Source organism: Pelodiscus sinensis, chromosome 20 (assembly GCF_049634645.1).
Source record: "Pelodiscus sinensis isolate JC-2024 chromosome 20, ASM4963464v1, whole genome shotgun sequence".
NCBI lineage: Eukaryota > Metazoa > Chordata > Testudines > Trionychidae > Pelodiscus > Pelodiscus sinensis.
In genome coordinates this window covers 5,273,623-5,293,348 of record NC_134730.1, presented here as the reverse complement: position 1 = coordinate 5,293,348, position 19,726 = coordinate 5,273,623, and the positions used below count along the sequence as shown (strand labels likewise).

The 19,726-nt window shown below is 49.0% G+C and overlaps 1 protein-coding gene across 5 annotated transcripts in view; it reads right to left on the bottom strand.

Annotated features, from left to right (window-relative positions):
* QTGAL (queuosine-tRNA galactosyltransferase) overlaps positions 1–19,726 on the bottom strand; it is a 360,105-nt gene that overhangs the window by 2,898 nt on the left and 337,481 nt on the right. For 4 of the 5 annotated variants that reach the window (XM_075903524.1, XM_014571338.3, XM_014571339.3 and 1 more), the window contains one exon: positions 15,351–15,425. In XM_075903524.1, coding sequence (XP_075759639.1) covers positions 15,351–15,425 — 75 coding nt within the window. Of the gene's footprint in view, positions 1–2,467; positions 2,557–15,350; positions 15,426–19,726 lie in introns of all 5 variants that reach the window. The other variant, XM_075903525.1, reaches the window with a different exon arrangement.

Here is a 19,726-nt window from a genome sequence, read left to right as displayed (position 1 = left end):
CATCCCTTGATTAGCCTCTTTCTGACTGGGTTGGGGGAGGGTGGGGTTAGCTCAGAAAGTTTGGAAACTGCTGTTGCAGACATAGTCTGGTCCTACCCCCCACATCTCTGTTTCCACTGGTTAAGGGTGCAGATGGCGAGTCATTTCAGACCAGTATTGCTCACATGGCAATATGTGTTCCTTGCCTGGGGCAAAAACAGCACTGGGCCAAATCCAGCCAGAAAGGCAGGAGCCCCACTTGCCCAACAGGGTGAACTTGTTCATGTAAAATGTATGAAAAATTAAGATGGACAGTAGTACAGCTCTACAGACATGTCAAAATATAGTTACATCAAAAAAAACCCCAAAAGATTACTCGAATGTTTAGACTTGGCACCTTGGAGGAGTTAGGGGCACAGACCACTTCCCTCAGAAGTTGACTGGACCAACCGCTCTGAGTGACAGGCACCTGTGTGTCTGAGTATGGAAATTGAGCCATTTCATCTCTCTGAGAAACTGACAATGCAAAATTCTAGTTAAGGGATCACCTTCTCTTGAAAATCTGGGCTGTGAGGGTTAAAGGCGATGCAGTTAGTTACCAATCCCCTTGTCTGAGAGGCCCAGAACACCTTTTTCTGTAGAAAGAAAGCTGCAGCCACTTTTCCATACCGCATTCTGAGCGGCAAAGGATAAACAATAATCTTTTCCTCAGCTTGGAACTGGCAGGCATAAGCCGAAGCCAGAAGCACCGAACATAGCCAGCCACGGGGGAGGGCCGTGGAATGGTGATCTCAGTATTGTTAATCTGCACAGGGAATTATAAACATTGAAACTGGGTTGGGATCCTGAGAACAAGAGTGAAGTGATGCACGTGATTAATCAATTCAAACAGGGTCCACATGGCAGTAGCCAGGAAAGAGAGAGGCAGGCTCATAGTTACAGGCCTCTTTTCTGAAAGGAGCCATTATTAACCAGAAGTTCGGGAGGTGGGAGGCACTCTTCTCCACACAGACTTTATAATTGAATTCTGCACAGCTGGTCCAGGAAGCAAAGGCAGCAGCACAGTTTAATTAACCAGCAAGACAGCACTTGCTGGAAGTCTTTAGAGTCTGAACTTGGTATATTTTTATATTCAATTTGAGTATATTGATGGGATAACATACAGCCTAAGTGGCTCTGGCTGCTGTGAGCCATTTCACGAGACCCCTAACATTCAAGTGTGCAACCTTCCTTCCTGTCCAGCCGAGTGCCATATAGACAAAGAAAAAAGTCATATGGACAGCGGATACTGTATGGCCCCTCAGTATTATGCCATTCTCAGGGTGTCAATCACCAATGGAACAAGAAAGGTAGATACTGATAAGGGAACAACCATAACTAAGACAATTGTTAAACAGTAGTTTAGTTAAACAATTAGGGCAACTAGCAACCAAAATACCTGCTACTAAGCCAGAGTAAAGATTTTCTAAAATAATTAGTAATGTAATTACTTTTTCTAAAGTAATTAGGTGACCTACTTAAAAAACATTAGCGGTGTCCAAATTGTATAAAATGCTATGCAATTCGATTCAGACCTATCTAATGTGTCAAGCTGGGCCCCCAGAATCACTAGTTAAGGTAAGTTACCTCTTCATTGTGTTCATTCACATCTACTAAACCACTAACTGGCATATTTCATCGGCGGGATTGTATAAAGCAGAAGCTGCCTGGAGGTTTAATTCCTTCTTGAGTAAAAGATATAATTTGAGGTCCCTAGTGCAAGAAAAATGTTGCTTCCATGTTAGCAAAAATGGGCTTATTTTTGAAGTATACACAATAGGAGCTGAGTAAAAGCTCTGAGCATCTATATATATTAGCATCTGGCTTCTATATCCACTGAATCACAAGGATGCCATAATTTAGGGACTCTTTAATCCCTTACCACTAGAAGCTCACATAGATACAAAGCAGTAATGCAAAAATGTCACCTCAGGAAACACCAGCTGCTGCTGTCAGTAGCAGCAGATTAACCAATTCCAGGGAATGGCTTGGGGCCCCCGTCCACTCTTGACAGAACCTGAGTCATCAAGGTCTCTAAACACTCTCATTGTTGAGAATGTTTAAACCGATGTGTACATTGTCTGATGTGGCTTTAAGGGTTCCTTATGGTAGCAGCTTGCTTTGTAATCTAATGGAGAGTATTGGATGAGCTATTTCCACCAAGAATATAAGCAGCAGTAACACATTTTGTACACTTAAAATTAGCACACAAAAAAAGTTACATTTCAGAATACTATATTAGATTGCTAAGCCTGTACTGTGCCATATTACCATCTGGTAAATATAGCTATCAAAGGTATCCTGCCTTTAGAAAAGACTACATGATCAGAAGAGAGACACTGGGTGACATTTAAATTGCTAACTACAAAACCTAACCTCTGAATGCAGGTTTTCTTTTTAAACATACACATCACCCAGGATACATAAAGCACCAATTTCACTGCTGTACCTCAGTGTTCAGTTGAAATGATGATAATCTATCCCCTCTTTCAAGTCTAGTGTGTTCAAGTTTTCTTCAAAGGCTCCACCTGTCAGATCCTATGGGATGAGAGACCGCATTAGCGCATTTGGCTGAACCCTATTTCATCACTCATTTAGGATTTATAGACCACTGGAAGAAAAGCCCAGTTGCTGTTATAAAAATATCTATTAAAAAAAAGAGTCGAGACTCTGTTCGTGCACTTTTGCCCCTATGGCTCCCCACATCCATTCCCCACCCCAACCTACCCTCTAAAATTATTGCACTAGTTTCCAAATTCATAAGCTTAGACGTCTTATTTCAAGAAAACAGAAAGCTTTAAAGACGTTTACTTATATCTGAGTTCAAACTCTGTTTTGTTCTTTCCTTCCCTAACTGGTCATGTTCTGGAGCAACCCCATCAAGCCACCTCCCCTGCCCCCACATCAACCTGTGGAAACAAAAACCTTGTAGCGCCAGAAAGAAATATTGGCAGCTTTGAGACTCTTTTCATCCTTAACTCGTGGGGTGAAAGCGGCATGTGCAAGACCTTTTCCAAGCTAGCCCGGGGAAGGGGGGAGTACGGTCACCAGTTCAGATGGCTGCAAACAGCTTACTGTAACTGCTAAGCAAAGTAAAAGGTTTGTACCACAACCAGCTCTGTAGAGGACTAAGTGTGAGTGCTCTTGGTTTTTTAATTACAAGCATCTGAAGGGACTGGAACAAGGAGGCTGTTTAACAAAGCAGTGGGAATTGTGGATTTTACACCCTGATGTGCTTGTCTGATGAAATATACCTTCATCAAGCAACTGGCATATTAACCAGAGGTACAGGTGTGTCCTTCAAAGCCTTTTTACTTCTGGACAGGAGCTCTGGGTTTTGTTGTACGCACAATACTGCGAGGTAGTGACACAGAGTCATTAGGTAAACTTGCCAACCTCTGCGTTTCTGATGTGCTACTTCACCTGCCCATAGTCTTTAATTTCACAATTCTTTAAGCGCTTCAGAAATTATTCATTAATCGTGACAATATCCTATAACAGGTGAGGGACAAGCGAGGATTCCTGCAGCCTCCCTTTGAGTGGAACCCAGCAGCTGCATTAAGAGCTTTCACACCACTATGAAATTGCATAGGAAGCCTACCATGCAGCACTGAACCAGCAGGAAGGATTCTGGGAAGCAGAATGCTCAACCGTCCTTGTCAAAATCTGATGAAATAAACTGCTATGGGATCTTTACGGACCATAAACTCCAACTTGTATTTCTCCCCCAGCTGAGGGTACCTCCAGCATCCTATATAATCAAGGGGAGAGTGCCATCAACAGAATCCTTCTCATAGCATCTGAGTAGTCCCGGGAGGTCTCCCATTCAAGCAGTGAACTGTCTTAATGCTTTAGCCCCTGGGATGTGACAATGCTAACAGAAGTGGTGCTAATGTCATGTCTGCAACCTGGATCATTGCTCCTTTGGGGAAATAAATGTTGGCTGCTGTGAGCATCAGTAAAATGATGTTCCTCCACTTCTTAGAGGGTCAGGTTTGTGCTTATGCCTTTTTAAAGAACAGCTCTTCATTCTTTCTCCTGCTTGAACTGACAGATGAAAGGAAACATCTGCAGGCATGTTGCTTCAGCCCCCAAACCCACCCCGTGAACTGTGCCTCCCACCCATATGGCTCTAATTACCTTTTTCAGTTCTTCCACTTTAGTCCGTATGGCACAAAATGTTAAGAATGCTGCTGCTGCTGCACAGTTTCAGCAAGACAGTAACCACAAGCCCCAGTGTATTGACTGACCTCGGGTAATTACTGTGCCAGAGAGTGACAGTGGTAACTACAACGTAATTTACATAGCACCTTTCACCCCCAATGCGTCCAAGGTATTTTATTCAGTGCTTTGTATAAATTGCTTATGTTGGTTCTATGCCACTTGCTGCCCAAACTCTGCTAGCTCTGGGGCAGAACGTGGCAGCTGGACACAGCAACATGAAAGCATTTTGGCAAGGCAGTACAGACGTACCACACCCAGCTGGAAGTGTGAACTAAAGTGAAATGGGGCTATTTCTACAAAGACACTAAACACAGAATCTGCAGAATTCAGACATAAGAAGACTTTTCAAGGAAGTCGCTGCTTTGCAAAACAATGCCCAATCACTCAAAGCCGTTGGAAAGATAAGACCCTTGCCAGAGACTGTCTGAAGTGGGGTGTTGTGACAGTGTGCCCTCTCCATCGCCCAGTCCCTTGCAGTGACCCTCTCCCCAACTACCTGCCGCTGTGCCTGTCCCTGGCATGAAGGGCACAAGAGGGCTGTGCCCTCTTCCGCCTTGCACACCCAGGTAAGGGCCAGGCACAGGATACAGTTAACTCTCAGGCCATCTTCCCCTAGTATCCGGTCACTGCCACAGCACCTCTACTCCCACTCAGGAGGCAAGACAGTCCCCATGTCAACCTGTGCCCCATCTCACAAAACACTCTCTTGCTTACAAGTAGCTTCGGGGCCCTGGTTCATTTGCCGAGCATCCTCTTCACCTGTTGCAATCTGTGGTAGCTGAGACCACTGACAGGTTTTTGGTCTCAAATGAATTGCAAAACTAGGGCCCAGAACCCTCAAGACTCCCCACTCGAGTTAATGGAGAACTCTACATCTATTATATATTTGAGAGAGTTTGTGTCTGCTCAAGAACGCCTCCTAAACGGTAAGCGCTAAACCCAGCAAAGTTGCTAGGCAGCTTCCTCTTATCATGCCTGAGAGCAAGGTCAGGGCTTGGTTGTGCCAGGAAAATGGAATGTGCCTGGAATGGGACAGCCTCTCATAAAACCACACGGAAAAGAGACACAAACACCAGGCAGGTGAACGGGGCTGCTTGGGGGCGTCCCTCCTCTTGGGACTGCCTCAGCTCTGAGAATCCCACCCCCCAGGTACCCTGAGGTAAAGTCCCCCCCATTGATACAGAGACATTGGTTCTCCATCAGGGGGTAAGTTTGCTGCATCCCTCACTTTGCCTGGGGCGCACGGGGCAGCCCCAGCTGGGGAATATGCACCCCTCTCTGGCTGTGCCCACTGGAGCTGCAGAAGTGCCATGGAGAGGCACTTCTCACTTGGCCCCAAGCTGCTGTGGTGAGAGAGGGCTGGTGTAAGTCTTCTCTCCCCAGGGCAGCCTGCATCCTGCATCCTGACCCCTCATCCCATCCCAGAGCAATTATTAAATGACACATGTACATTTTCATTTTATTTTCAAAAAACTAAAAGCTAATTGAGTTGAGAGCCTGAGCACCACCAGGTGAATCTTCTGGTAACAACATATAGCCAAGTTCTGACCTCTACTCTTCCCTGCTTCCAAGTCGGGACAGAAGGAGCTCGACGTGTCTCCCACGGCCTGGTCAGAGTTCTGGAGGCAGGTTCATTTTCAAGTTGGTTTTTTTAAAAACTCAGATGCTAAAGCAAACAGGGTGGGCAAATGGAATCCCATCAGTCCCTGAGCAGCAGGTTGGGGAGCTGGAATGAGCTGTGTCTTTACACAGCTGAACTAATTCCAGAGCTGCCAGTAAAGCCTACTGTATTCCACACACTGTAGCTTTTGGCTTCTCACTTGAGCTTGGAAGCAGAAAACCTTTTTCACTTCAAGCACTTTGAATCCAGCCTGAGCTGCAACCCTGTGAGACGGAACCGGAGCCTGAAAGGGCATGCTCCTCTCTGCTACTTTGGGCAAAGTGAGGAAACAAATAATGTAAAGCTGCGCAAGGTTTTTAGGTCTGGGGATAGAATTTGGACAAGGATTTGCTCATTGTGAGAATAAAAACCTGCGTGTGAGTCCCCTCCCTTTTTCCGATGGATTTCAGCTCTACTACTTTGGTCTTAATGCATTAGCAGCTTTCACAAATGGAGCAGGGACTGCGTCATGTAGCTTTTTCTTTCAAGAACTATAACTCCAGTGAGCAACCAAGCACTACACTCAGTAAATGGTTGTCATGGAAGTGCCACAAAAACTATCCATTTATTACAATTATCTCATCTTCTCAAGTGCGCAGGCATGAAGCATGCATGTTTCGCAGCAGCTACAATCTACAGGGAAACTGAAAAAGATCGGTTACTTACCTCGTAACTGTGGTTCTTTGAGATATGTTGCTCATGTACATTCCATGTAGGTGTGCGCACATCGTGGGAAACGTTTCCCCTAGCAGCACCTGTCGGGCCAGCAGGGGAGCCCTGTGGAGAGGCGCCGGTATACTGACCCATATATACCCTGCTGGCCCGCCACCCCTTGGTTCCTTCTTACCGGACTACTCCAAAGAAGGGGAGGCGCGCGGGATTTGGAATGGACATGAGCAATATCACAAAGAACCACAGTTACAAGGTAAGTAACCGTTCGTTCTTCTCTGAGTGATTGCTCATGTCCAGTCCATGTAGGTGACTCTACAGCAGAAAGCCAAGGAGACGGGGTCAGAGTTCTAACCTTCCCCTGAGTGGAGGACAGCCCTACCCAGGGCAGTCCCCCCATCCCTGATGAGTCAATGCATAATGGTTAGTGAAGGTGTGGACAGAGGACCACGTGGCAGCCCTGCATATGTCTGGGATAGGGACCCGAGCCAGAAAAGCTGTGGAGGAGGCCTGAGCTCTAGTCGAGTGGGCAGTGAGGGGAGGGGCTGTAATCCTGACCATCCGTAGCACTCCCCAATGCAGGCTGTGATCCAAGAGGAGATCCTTTGTGCCGAAACCAGCTGGCCTTTCATCCGCTCTACTATGACAACAAAGAGCTGAGGTGACCTAGCCTAAATAAAAGGCTAGCACCCTCCGAGCGGCCAAAGTGTGTAGCGCCTGTTCCTTACCCGATGCGTGGGGCTTGGGGTAAAAAATGTAGGATGATATCCTGCGACACATGAAAGTTGGACACTACTTTTGGCAGAAAACCGGGTGGGGGCGCAACCTGACTTTGTCTTTGAAGAAAACTATATGGGGGGTCCGCAGTGAGGGCTCTCAGCTCTGGCTGACGTGACGGCCACCAAGAGGAGTACCTTATAGGACAGGTGTAGTAACGAACACGTCGCCAACGGTTCAGATTGTCCCTGAGTTGAGGGAGGAAGGCTGCGCAAGCGAGGCGGACTGCCCGTAGCTCCCTGACGTTGATGTGTAGGGAGAGATCGTCCGTGGTCCACATACCTTCTGTCCATATGTTGCTGAGGCGGGCTCCCCAGCCTGTGTCCAATGCATCCGTCATCAGTCAGAGAATTGGTAGGGGCCTAGAGAATGGTACCCCGGCGCAGACCTCTCCCTCCTGGGTCCACCAATCCAGGGGTCGAAGGACCTCAGAGGGCACGGTCCCACTGGTGGAAGGAAGGGTTGTGAGTGCATACCTGCCACATCTGTAGTGGTCGCATGGGGAGCCTGGTGTGTTGGGTGACACATGTGCACGTGGCCATTAGGCCCAGGAGTCCTGGCTGTGGTTATCAGGAATGCCTGCAGATCCCGGATGGCCAACTTGATCACCAGGATGCAGGACCTGGGGAGGAAGGCCCACGCGGATGCAGTGTCCAGATTGGCGCCCACGAACTCTATTACTGGAGTGGGTACCAAAGTTGATTTGTCCACATTCAGGAGTAGGCCCAACTCTCGGAAGAGATCCCGAACCAGGGTGATGTGGGCCTTCCCCTGGCTTGCAGAGCTCCCCGCAGGAGCCAGCTGTCCAGATAGGGGAACACCTGGACTCCTCTTTTTCTCAGGGCGGCAGCTACAACAGCAATGCACTTCGCAAAGACCCGGGGGGCTGTGGAAATCCCATGAAGTGGAGAGCAATGGAAATGTGAAAGAAGGCATCTTTTAGATCGAGGGCAGTGTACCAGTCTCCAGGAGCTAGGGACGGAATGATAGATGCTAGGGTCACCATCTTGAGTTTGGTTTTGATGATGAAGGCATTGAGATCCCTGAGGTCCAGAATAGGGTGGAACCCCTTTCCCCTTTGGCTTTGAGGACCAGGAAATATCGGGAATAGAAGCCCCTGCCCAGTACTCCCAGGGGAACCGACTCTGCAGCCCCTAGGGCGAGGAGCTGAAGTATCTCCTCCCGAAGGAGAAGCTCGTGAGAGGGGGTTGAACAGGCACGGAGTAGGGGGATGTGAAGGAGGAGCAGAGTGGAAAGGGATGATATAGCCCCTTCCCACCATCTGTAGGACTCAGCGGTCTGAGGTAAGAGATTCCCAGGCCGTCAATGGGGACACTGTGGGTGGTCGGGCCATGGGGCCCTCAGACTCCGATAGGCGTGGGAACATCTGGCCTAGTGGAAGTGACTGCCCCAACGTAGGTGACTGAGTGAGTGGGGATCCCTGAAGGAGGGGCTCTGGACCCAGAGCAGACAAACTCCGGTCTCGGGGGGCCACACCCTGACTCTGGTGGTAAGCCCACAGGGTCTAGAAGGGCCACTGAGATGGAGTTGGTGCCATTGGGGGCCATGACTGCTGTTCTATCTGTCCCAGTCCTAGGTCTTACAGTTTAGGCAGCCAGACAGACAATCTCCCTGAAATATATAGATTTACTTGTCCATTTTATGTTACTAAACATAACTTTCTCCGTATCCCTAAAAAGATGCTGAAGGAGACTCCTGACAGCTCTGCAAATTCAGACTAGATTCATTCCTGCTCATTTATCAGCAACAGCAAGAGTCAGCAAACCCAATTATACAACAGTAATAGAGAGGTAGCCGTGTTAGTCTGATCTTGCTAAAACAAAAGGAAAAACTATGTAGCACTTTAAAGACTAACAAGATGGCTGAACAGGTGATGCGCTTTCCAGGGCCAGACCCACTTCCTCAGATCATATTCTGGAAGAGAATTGGCACGACCCTACATACCAAAGGAATACATGAAAAGAGTGAACGCATTATTAAACTGACAAATCAGATTTAGTACAGAAGATGGGGTGAGGAGGAGGGAGGGAGGGAATAGCTATTTGAGTCAATGAATGGCTAATCGGGGGTGATAAGTGGGAAGCTATCTTTGTAATGCTTAAGGTAATTAGCCGAGTTTCATCTTGCGACACAAGTGAGACAAATGGGTGATGAATCCTGCCAAGATTTTGGTGTAGAGATATTGTTCCATATTGACTTTGTAATTTATGCAATGCCCGCCCTCTACAGTAATATCGAGGGGTGAGGCGTATCCTGTCTGTCAATGGTGATGCATCCTGCCTTCCAGAAATCTGACAATTCCAGGTAACAAATTTAGTGGGATACAACTGGCTGGGCCACACTGGTTGCATGAGCATATAATGAGATTTGAGAACTACTAGCCATGAGTGTCTCAAAAGAAGGCACTTCAGGCAGTTTTATGAGTCTGCGTAGCCTGAGCAAGATTGATTTGCCCAAACGTTTTGAAAATGTTGGTCCTTTGTAATTTCTCTAAAACAGACATTTTGTCTCATGTAGCACACAGCAGAAAGGTGCTCTTTTACAGAAGAATTTCATGTCTCAAATATAATCAAATTAAAGAGTCTTCCTCCTCCTCTCATGGTGAGATTCATTAATTCACTTTTTTTGCATCGTTCAACAGACTAGCATTGCAGTGCTTTTGACACAAATTAAAAATAGCCACAGTTATGGGAATCTCACATTTCATCAGCATTAATCTCAGTTTGTACTAACTCCCCTCTCACCCCAGCACTGGGTATTTCCCTGTTTTTCTGGCTATCGTTTCTCGTTTGCTCTTTGCTTTTGATGAGCTGCAAAGCTGTGTCTATAGGCTGCTCTGCTACCTCCAATTCCTTTGTGATCCTCAGCAGTGTGTGAAGACTGGGGGAGGAGTGAAGATCTGAAAGCATATGCTGGGGGGAGGTGAATTTAAAAAATAGCAGTGAGGTACATTTGTTGTTCAGCTCATTTTTCAGATGTGGGCTGCACAGAAAACAAAGCAAGTTCAAACAGTCTAAAAATATAATAAAAACCAAATCCCCAGCGTTATACTTAGTCTGCACAATATCACCACAGATCAATGAAAGCTCAACATCTCTGTGCAGGTTTCAACCAGTTTCAAAACCATTTCCTCTAGTGGTCAGGTCTAAAGTTTGAGGCCTTCTCCACACAAGAGACCTAAATGTTTTAAACCACAGTCAGTTACAGGCTTGTTTTGGTTTTGGTGTGGGGCTGCTTTCCAGACCAGATGAAAAATGACGCCTGAAAGGTGGGGCCATTCTGATCCAGCCGCAAGCGCGCAGCCAGTAAGAATGAGATTTCAGTTGAAACCAAGCTCAGGCAGCCCTGTGTGAGGTATCGTACATGAGTCTCACTGTGTGTACTGTTGGAAGAAAGGGGGAATGGACGGAAGAACACCCCATAAAGGTGACCTGTATATAGAGAGGCAGAATGGCCCAGTGGACAGGGCTCTGGAGGGGACTCAGGAAACCACTGAACATGCTGGGTGACTTTGGGCAAGCCGCTTCACTGCTCTGTCTCTGTCTCTTCCCCTCCTTTGTCTTGTCTGAGTAGACTGAAAGCTCTTGGGAACAAACCCTTGCTGTGTAATTGAACTGTGCCTAGCACCACGGAGCCCTGATCTCTTTCTAGGCCTCTGCACACTTATAATATAGATACAGTAAAAGCTTCTTTTGGAGGAATGGGCTGGTTAACTAAGAGGGAGGAGTTTTTGGTGCGGTAGGGGCTTGAGATGGGGTTGGAACAAGGGAGGGCTTTTGGGGTGCTGGATCTATAGGGCGCTCACCTTGGGCATCTCCCCACAAATGGGGGCCTGTCCCTGCTGCTCCACGTGCAGACATAGCTAGGCAGCTCTGCACACTGCCTAGGCCCGCAGGAACCATGGCCAATGGGAGCTATGGAACCAGCTCTCAGGGTGGGGTGAGGGCAGCAGGCGGACTCACTTCGCTGAACCTCTACCAGGTGCAAGTCGCCGCTTGCGGGGAGTCGCCTGAGGTGAGCACCCTGAATCCAGCACCCCGAAATGTCTCCTGACTGCCAATTACCAGTCCTGCATCCCCTCCCCCATTCTGTACCCCCTGTGGCTATTCCTCAGCCGAGGAGTAGGAAGGATGTGACACTGCTTCTGGGGAACCACGCAAAGCCAAGTAGAGTCTGCCAGCCCCATGCCAAAGAGACCATAAACTGGACTTTCTATGAAGATTAGACCAGCCAGTTTATAGAGCTTTCCAGTTGGGACAGGGCCAGTGTCGGGGGGCTCGCCCCTGTCTGGGGGTTGCCACCCCCATTCGGGGCTTAATTCGGCCCGTCTGGGTCTAGCCCTCAAAGAGCACTGCCCCTCTCTTAGGGGAAATATGGCCCACTGGCCTAGTTCCAAGGTACAATGCCCCTGTGCTAGGGGAAATACGGCCTCCCGGCCTAGTCCTCAGTTTGCAGGCCCAGAGGCCTAGTCCTCAATACGCAGGCCCAGCAGCCTAGTCCTCAATTCAGGTTTTGTTACCCTGCTCCCCACTTGCCAGGGTCTCAGGCAGCAGGGGTAGGGGGGTCCGGGCCCTCCCTCTCCACCGGACCCCGACCCAGGGCCCTAGTAGTGGCGGGTGGTTCCCACCACCGGCTCGGCAGGGGCTCCTCCCCGCAACGCCCTGAGCCCTCAGGGGCTTCTACAGCTCCCTGCCCTGGGTCACTTCCTACCCCCTGCTCGCAGCCTGCCGCGGTCCCACCTGTCGGCGCCGGTCGATGGGCTGTAGTGGTCCTCCCCCTGGCAGCTGCAGAGTTGGCGGAGTCCGGTCCAGCACTCGGGTCGCGGGTGGTCGGTCGGCGGCTCCGGCGTTGGGGCCGAGCCCGGCAGAGGCCCGGCAGCAGCACGCTCAGCTCCCTTGGCGACTCCCTCTCTGGCCAGTGGTCGCTAGCTCCTGCTCGGGTCGCAGTCTGCCCCTTCTGAGCAGGCCAGCAGCCTTTTATACCTTTGCTCCCTTTGGAGCATGCCCAGTAGGGCTGTGTGGGTGGGGCCCTCTCCGCCCCCGGCCCCAGGTGGTTTCCCTGGGCTTGAGTGCGGGGCGGGGCCGCCCCGTCACAGCCAGCTAACACAGCTTTTACTGTACGGCTACATCTAGCCTGGCCCCTAATTCCAGAAAAGTCATGCAAAGCAGGTAAGTCAGAATAGGGAAATCCGCGGGGGATTTAAATATCCCCCGCGGGATTTAAATAAACATGTCCGCCGCTTTTTTCCCGGCTTTTCCCCACAGGCCGGAAAAAAGCGTCTAGACTAGCGCGATCCTCCGGAATAAAGCCCTTTTCCGGAGGATCTCTTATTCCTACTTGAAAGTAGGAATAAGAGATCCTCCGGAAAAGAGCTTTATTCCGGAGGATCGTGCCAGTCTAGACGCTTTTTTCTGGCTTTTCCCCAAGCCGGAAAAAAGCGGCGGACATGTTTATTTAAATCCCATGGGGGATATTTAAATCCCCCACGGATTTCCCTATTCTGACTTACCTGCTTTGCATGACTTTTCCGGAATTAGGGGCCAGTCTAGACGTAGCCTAGTAATAATAATAATAATAATAATAATAATAAATAGGACCTGAGATTGGGTTTCAATTCCTGAATCTGCCACAGACCTCCATTATATCCTTGGGCAGTCATTTAAGCTTCCAAAGTCCCATCTTTAATGTGTAAAAATTGAACTAGGATCCTTAGAGGAAAGAAATCTGAAAAGAAACCTTTTCTCTTGTCCATTAGTGCATTCTCTTATGGTTTTAAAATTGCGGTGGCCCTTTCTTGGCTGCCTCACTGCAGGAGTCAGGATTAACTGACGTGGTGCCCTGACAGGTCTCTTGCTCCGTCAGTGATGATAGCTATTCGGCTGCCTGCGTGTGTGCTCGGTCCTGTGTGCTGTGGTGACCTGGGCAAGTAGTGAGCATGACAGACTCCGAGAGAGCCCCCAAAGGCCACAAAATCAAAGGCGCCCAGCCAGATTTATTGTCAAACGAAGAACTGCAATAGATGGCAGCAGACTCTACTGAACCACTATGCATACGTACCTCTGCAATGGGAGGGCTGTCAGAGACATGGAATCCATCACTGCATCCTAGGCTGGACAAAGGCAGCCCCTCGAAGACACCACTTTATATACAGGTACAAGTTACCATCACTCTTGACATGCCAGGTATCCACCCATCTGACGCTACTCAGATATCACCCATCACCCTGCACCTCACGGTTCGATCATACATCTCTATCCAGCATGTCGTCACTTTAGACACTTTCCTGGACCTGGGTCGGGATCTCTGGGGAGCGTGGGTACCAAGGTCCTTTTTAATGAGCTAGTGTTGCCTTCCTGTTGGAATATGCTTTCAACTTATGCCTAGTACCAATGACTGTTACAGTCGGTATCTACCTAGTACCAATTGCTATTCTGCACCTGGGCCTGGTACCAATTAGTGTTCTACACTCTCAGGCCTGTCTGTTCCACGTTCTGTGAGCAGGGGCCTGCTTCTTGTTCACAGCTTAGCTTTGTTTTATAGTAGTGAAGTTTTGACCATTGTTAGCCAAGACTCAAACTAGGCCTGTGTTATATGGACTTTTGTTTCAGGCCCACATATTACTACACTCACCAGCAGAATTTATAATCTCAGCTCATGTAACATCAGTGTTACCACCAGACAAAAGCAGATAGCTCAGACTTTAGGGTGCAGAAATGCAAATGAGGATGTGACCTGGTCTTTGCATATTTGACATTAAAACTGAGACTATAATAGCATCCTTGTTAGAGCTTCAGAAATTACATGTACTTAAACAGCTATTTTGCCCCCAGTCCTTGTTTCATTTGAAAAATTACAGTAGTTGCAATATTGCTAGTCAATTTCAGGCTTCTTCCCACTTGTCCACAGTATGATAATACCATGGAGCACGCGCCATCTGGTTTTCCAATTGTGAAGTATTATGATCCCTGTGCTGACCCTAACTTAGGCGGTGCTCAGGTGAGGAGGGATTGTAGAGGTTGAGTTTCAGTCAAATCACCACCAAAAATGTCTTTGTTTATATGAAGGAAACTCTATGTAGCTTTATGTGCAAGTTTCAGAACTTCCTGTTACCTCAGTAACTTTTAGTATTCACAGTGAGGGTATGTCTACATTGCCCCGTAGGTTGAAATAGCTTATTTCATTGAAATAACCCACTATTCCGAAATGTCCCATTGCTTGTGCAATGAGGTTTACAGGGACGTCAGAATAGCAAGCCTGAAATAACGGGCTTGCTGTTAAGATGCAGGATAGCTGTATCGGGATACTCTGGTATCCTGAAATAGCACTGCAAAGTAAACGTAGCCTGAGAGTGTATTTCAGACTCTGATCTGATTCTTTTGTGTTGTTCCTTATTTGTGTTGTGCTTTGTTATTGTAATGCAACAGCAGAATATCTGTTGCTTAGGCTTTTAGTAATTCAGGAATTTAGTAATTCCACAGAGGGAGTGAAAGAGAAAGCAGCTGAAGTCTCTGCCTCTCATCAGCACTCGGACATGAAGGAGGATTAAAGATGAGCATGTTGCACGTGATGACTTACGGGCCTGATGTACAGACGAAAGCCTGCGTTTTTGCACACAGTTTCTGTGCCTGAACACAGAGATGGTTGCGATATTCTGGACATAAACAAGGGCAGAGTGACCAACCATGCCTGCACAAGGCAACCACATTGTGCTTACAAAACTGTAGGTCAAAAAGGGAAAACAGAATAAGGACCCTGCTTTTATTACTCTTAATATTTCTCCAACACTTCCACTCCCTGCCCTGATTTCTAAAAACAATATCACCAAATTGGCCGCTAAGGCTGTGCTTTTGGTTTTTATAAAATCTAAACCTTTGGAAAATGTTAAGTGCTTTTTGTCAAAACTCACCCTACAATGCAATTATGGTGATGCTAGGAAACAGAAATGTGATTCATTGAGCGTATGCCAAAAAAATGTACTCACCAACTTTACACAGATAATGAAAGGTGGGGTTGCATCTCGGAAATGTTTTATGGGAATCTGGGGTTTTGGTCTCTCCTGCAAAGAGGGATGTTTGAGTTAGAAGACAGAATGAAATTGTATTCGAAGATCATGTGTTCGAATAGCCCAAGAGGTTACATACTCAAACTCATTACTTTGCTTTTCACTTTAAATCTAATGTAGTTTTTGGGTCACAGCAAACAACCACTTTCTGTAACACCCAGTAACTATGATCATCTGACTGTTGCTCTTTCAGTACAATCAGCGTTCTTAGCTCCAAGCTAGAGACTGTTGTTTTCAAGACCCTCTTTATATGACAACACTTCTGAGATGTGTACCTGCCTTAGACAGATGCACACATGATTTCACGCCAGAGCTGCTTATACAAACATTTCAACTGTATCCTCAAGAATGAAAGCCTTGGATGCTACAAAGTCACTAATCACCTTCAGTTCTCATTGCTGTCGGCAGGAGCTCACAGCATACATCCACTTCTCAGAGCACTGGGCTTCAAGGGTCTGGCTGGCCAGTAAAAACAAAAGCGCTGAATCTGGCAGCATAGTCTCGTATTTGCATTAGGACAGACGGACTTTCTTTTTGGATGGTTCATTTACAGCTATTTAAATATCATCTTTCTTTATCTTGATTAGCACAAAATCTGCTGCCTACATTTATTCCAGTGATTCCCCGAGGGACCACGTTGCCATCTATCGTGTGGAATCATTCAAAGAGAAATGCTGTGCTATGCTGAATATGGCTCTGTAAATAACCACTACACTTTTCTTTCTTTCTACAACCACAGCTGTTAGCTTTTATGCATCCTGGGCAAAATCTTGCTCCCAATGGAGTCACTAAGAAAACTCCCACTAACTTCAACAGGAGTTTGGCTCCATACCAGGGCGGGCAATCATTTGTAATGAGGGGGCTACTCTAAGATTTTGGCAAGTGCTCAAGGGCCGCATTTCTACCGAGAGGGCTTGGGGTCTGGGACAGAGGTTGGGTGCAGAAGGGAGCCTGAGGTAGAAGACTGGGGTGCAAGAGGAGGTGTGAAGTCTGAGAGGGAGTGTGGGTGAAGGAGGGGGTTGTGATGTGGGGCAGAGGCTTGGGGGGTAGAGTCCAGGAGGGACTGGGGGGGTGCAAGAGAGGATTCTGGCCTAGGGGAAGGGTATAGGAGAGGGTCTGAGAGGAAGCAGTGACCTGGGAGAAAGGGATATAGAGAGTTTGGGTGGTGGCCTGGGGCAGATAGTTGCGGGGGGAGAGTGAGGGTGCCAGAGGCAGGCTCTGGCTGGGAGGCTCTCAACTAGGCAGCTCCCAGTCAGCAGCCCTGCAGGAACCTGAAGGCTGCAGTCACAAGCTGCTCCTTATAGCTCTGCTCCGGGCAGGGTGAAGAAGTGGGGGAGGAAGGAGGCTTCATTGGCTGCCCCTGCCACCAGCAAAATATCTCAACTGCTATTGGTCAGAAACTGATCAATGTGTGCTAAAAGATTTTGCTGAGGGCGGGATAGAGCACAAAGCCTCCCGCCTCACTTGCTGCTACCACGCTTTTTATTGGTATAAGTTATTGAGCTCCTATGTCATGAAACCGAACATCAGTCCATTTCCAATCTCTTACTCAAAATCAGCTGAATCTTCATAGAAAACATTCTTTAAGGATATCATTCTCCTTCCAGAAATCTGCCCCCTCCAACTCACTTGACTCCCTTTCTTAACCTGCACTTCTAGAGATAGCTACATGAAAACAGGATCCTTTTTCTGAATAGTCTCTGCTCCTGCCTGTTTATTCATAGAATCATGGAACTGGAAGAGACCTCAGAAGGTCATCGAGTCCAGCCCCCTGGTCTAGGCAGGACCAATCCCAATTAAATCAACCCAGCCAGGGCTTTGTCAAGCCGAGACTTAAACACCTCTAGGGATGGAGACTCCACTACTCCCCTAGGTAACCCATTCTAGTGCTTCACCACCCTCCTAGTGAAATAGTTTTTCCTAATATCCAACCTGGACCTCTCCCACCACAACTTGAGACCATTGCTCCTTGTTCTACCATCTGTCACTACTGAGAACAGCCTCTCTCCATCCTCTTTGGAACCTCCCTTCAGGAAGTTGAAGGCTGCTCTCAAATCCCCCCGCACTCTTCGCTTCTTCAGACTAAACAGACCCAAGTCCCTCAGCCTCTCCTCATAGGTCATATGCTCCAGCCCCCTAATCATTTTGGTTGCCCTCCGCTGGACCCTCTCCAATGTGTTCACATCCTTTTTGTAGTGGGGGCCCAGAACTGGACACAATACTCCAGATGCGGCCTCACCAAAGCCGAATAAAGGGGAATAATGACTTCTCTGGATCTGCTAGCAGTGCTCCTCTTAATGCATCCTAATATGCCATTAGCCTTCTTGGCTACAAGGGCGCCTGTTGACTCATATCCAGCTTCTCGTCCACTGTAACCCCCAGGTCCCTTTCTGCAGAACTACTACTTAACTGGTTGGTCCCCAGCTTGTAACTATGTACAACTGTAGTCACAGCTATTGGTGAGGAGACCTTAGGGTACAGAATTTCAGTGGTTTCATTGCAGCCTGGCTCAGGACAGACCAAAACATGTTACCATCTGTTCTATGCACTAGTGAAACGAGTTGCTGCTCTCACTGAGTTCTCATATTACAGAAATCGGAGGGGTAGCTGTGTTAGTCTGAATCTGCAAAAGCGGTGAGGAGTCCCTTTGGCACCTTATAGACTAACCGAAGTGTTGGAGCATAAGTTTTCGTGAACAAAGACCCACTTCGTCAGATGCATGTAGTGGAAATTTCCAGAGGCAGGTATAAACAGGGCTCAACAAATGCACTCGCCCGCTCACCCACGGCGAGTAGATTTTATCAGCTGGCGAGTGCAGGGGCGGACTGGCCTGGTGGGTGGTTGTGACGGGCTGGCCAAAGCCCGCACTATGGGCGGCGCGACCCCATCCGATCCGCCGGCCGGGCGGAGGAGCGGGTCGCCGCTGGGAAGGGGGAAGCGCAGTGATTCTCAGTGCCGGGCTGCCCGTGTGCAGCTCCAGCGCGAGGAGGCGGGGCACGAGCCACAGGGCGGGACGCCGGCAGATGCCAGGACACTAGCGTGACACGGCCCCACTGATTTTAAAGGGCCGCGGCAGCTCGGCTCTGGCTGCATGGTCCCGAGAGCTGGCTGTGGTGCAGCCAGGCCCTGCCCCACCGGCTCCAGTCCTGCCGTGGCCCCAGCCCCCTCGCCGGTGAGAGACCGCTCACGGCTGACCACCTGGCTCGCTGCACTCGCCCCGCGCCCCTTTGTCTCTGCGCCGCCCGTTCCCCGCGCTGCCCCTGCTCCCCTGTACCCCGGATCCCCTGCTCTCCCTCTTCCCTGCGACTCTCTGGCTCTGCGCCGCCCTTGCACCCTGCTCCCCCCAGCTCTGTGCTGCCCATTTCCTGCACTGCCCCTAGACACCGATCCCTCTGCCCCTCCTGTTCCCCGCGTCCCATTCCCCGTGCCTCCACCGCACCCCGCATCCCTCTGGCTCTGTGCCTCCCGTTCCCCGTGGCACCCCTGCCACCCCCCCACTGTTCCCTGCACCCCCCTGGCTCTGTGCTGTCCCTGCACCCTGTTTCCCCTGTGGGTTGGGAGTGATGGGGTGCTTGTTCATAGGGAGGGGCTGGACAGGGCAGGGAAGGCTGCTGTGATTCAGCAGCGAGTGAAATCGGGAGTTCACTTGAAGCACCTTTGCCTTTATGGAAAAAAACAAATGAAAATGCTATTTGCTATTTACAGGGCTAAAATGCCAGGACAAAAATGAAAACAAAAAAAAAACCATTAAAAATGCAAACATGTGTAAAAGACAACAAAAAAGGGGGGGGGGGACAAAATGTTTTTCTTGAGGCAGCAAAAAACCTAGAGCTGGCCCTGGGGGAAGGAAAGGGGCTGGGCTGGAATGGACTGTAGGGCGGGGAGGGGGAAAATATGGGGAAGGGGCTTGTGCTGAGGGGAAGGGAAGGGAGGAGGTCAGGAGGAGAAGAAGAAGAAGAAAGGGGAAAGCACCAAGGGACAGGGGTGTAGGAGAGACAAATGCCAGGGGGCCAAGAGCAGACAATGAGGTAAAGGGCAGGAGGGGAGGTGTCAGTGGGAGAGAAGACAGGGTGATGCTGGGAGAAGGCAGAAAGAAGGGGTGGGCATGAGGAAGGCGGGTATGGAACAAGTCATGTGTGTAGGCACAGGGGCATGAGGGGAACGGGGGCAGAGGGTGGTGAGGGGGTGGGCATCAGGGAAAAATAGGACAAAGGGAGCAGGGGCAGTGAGGGAAGGGGGAGGCACCAGGAGGGTGCAGGTGCCAGGGGATTCTGGGGTGAAGCAGAAGGGCAGAC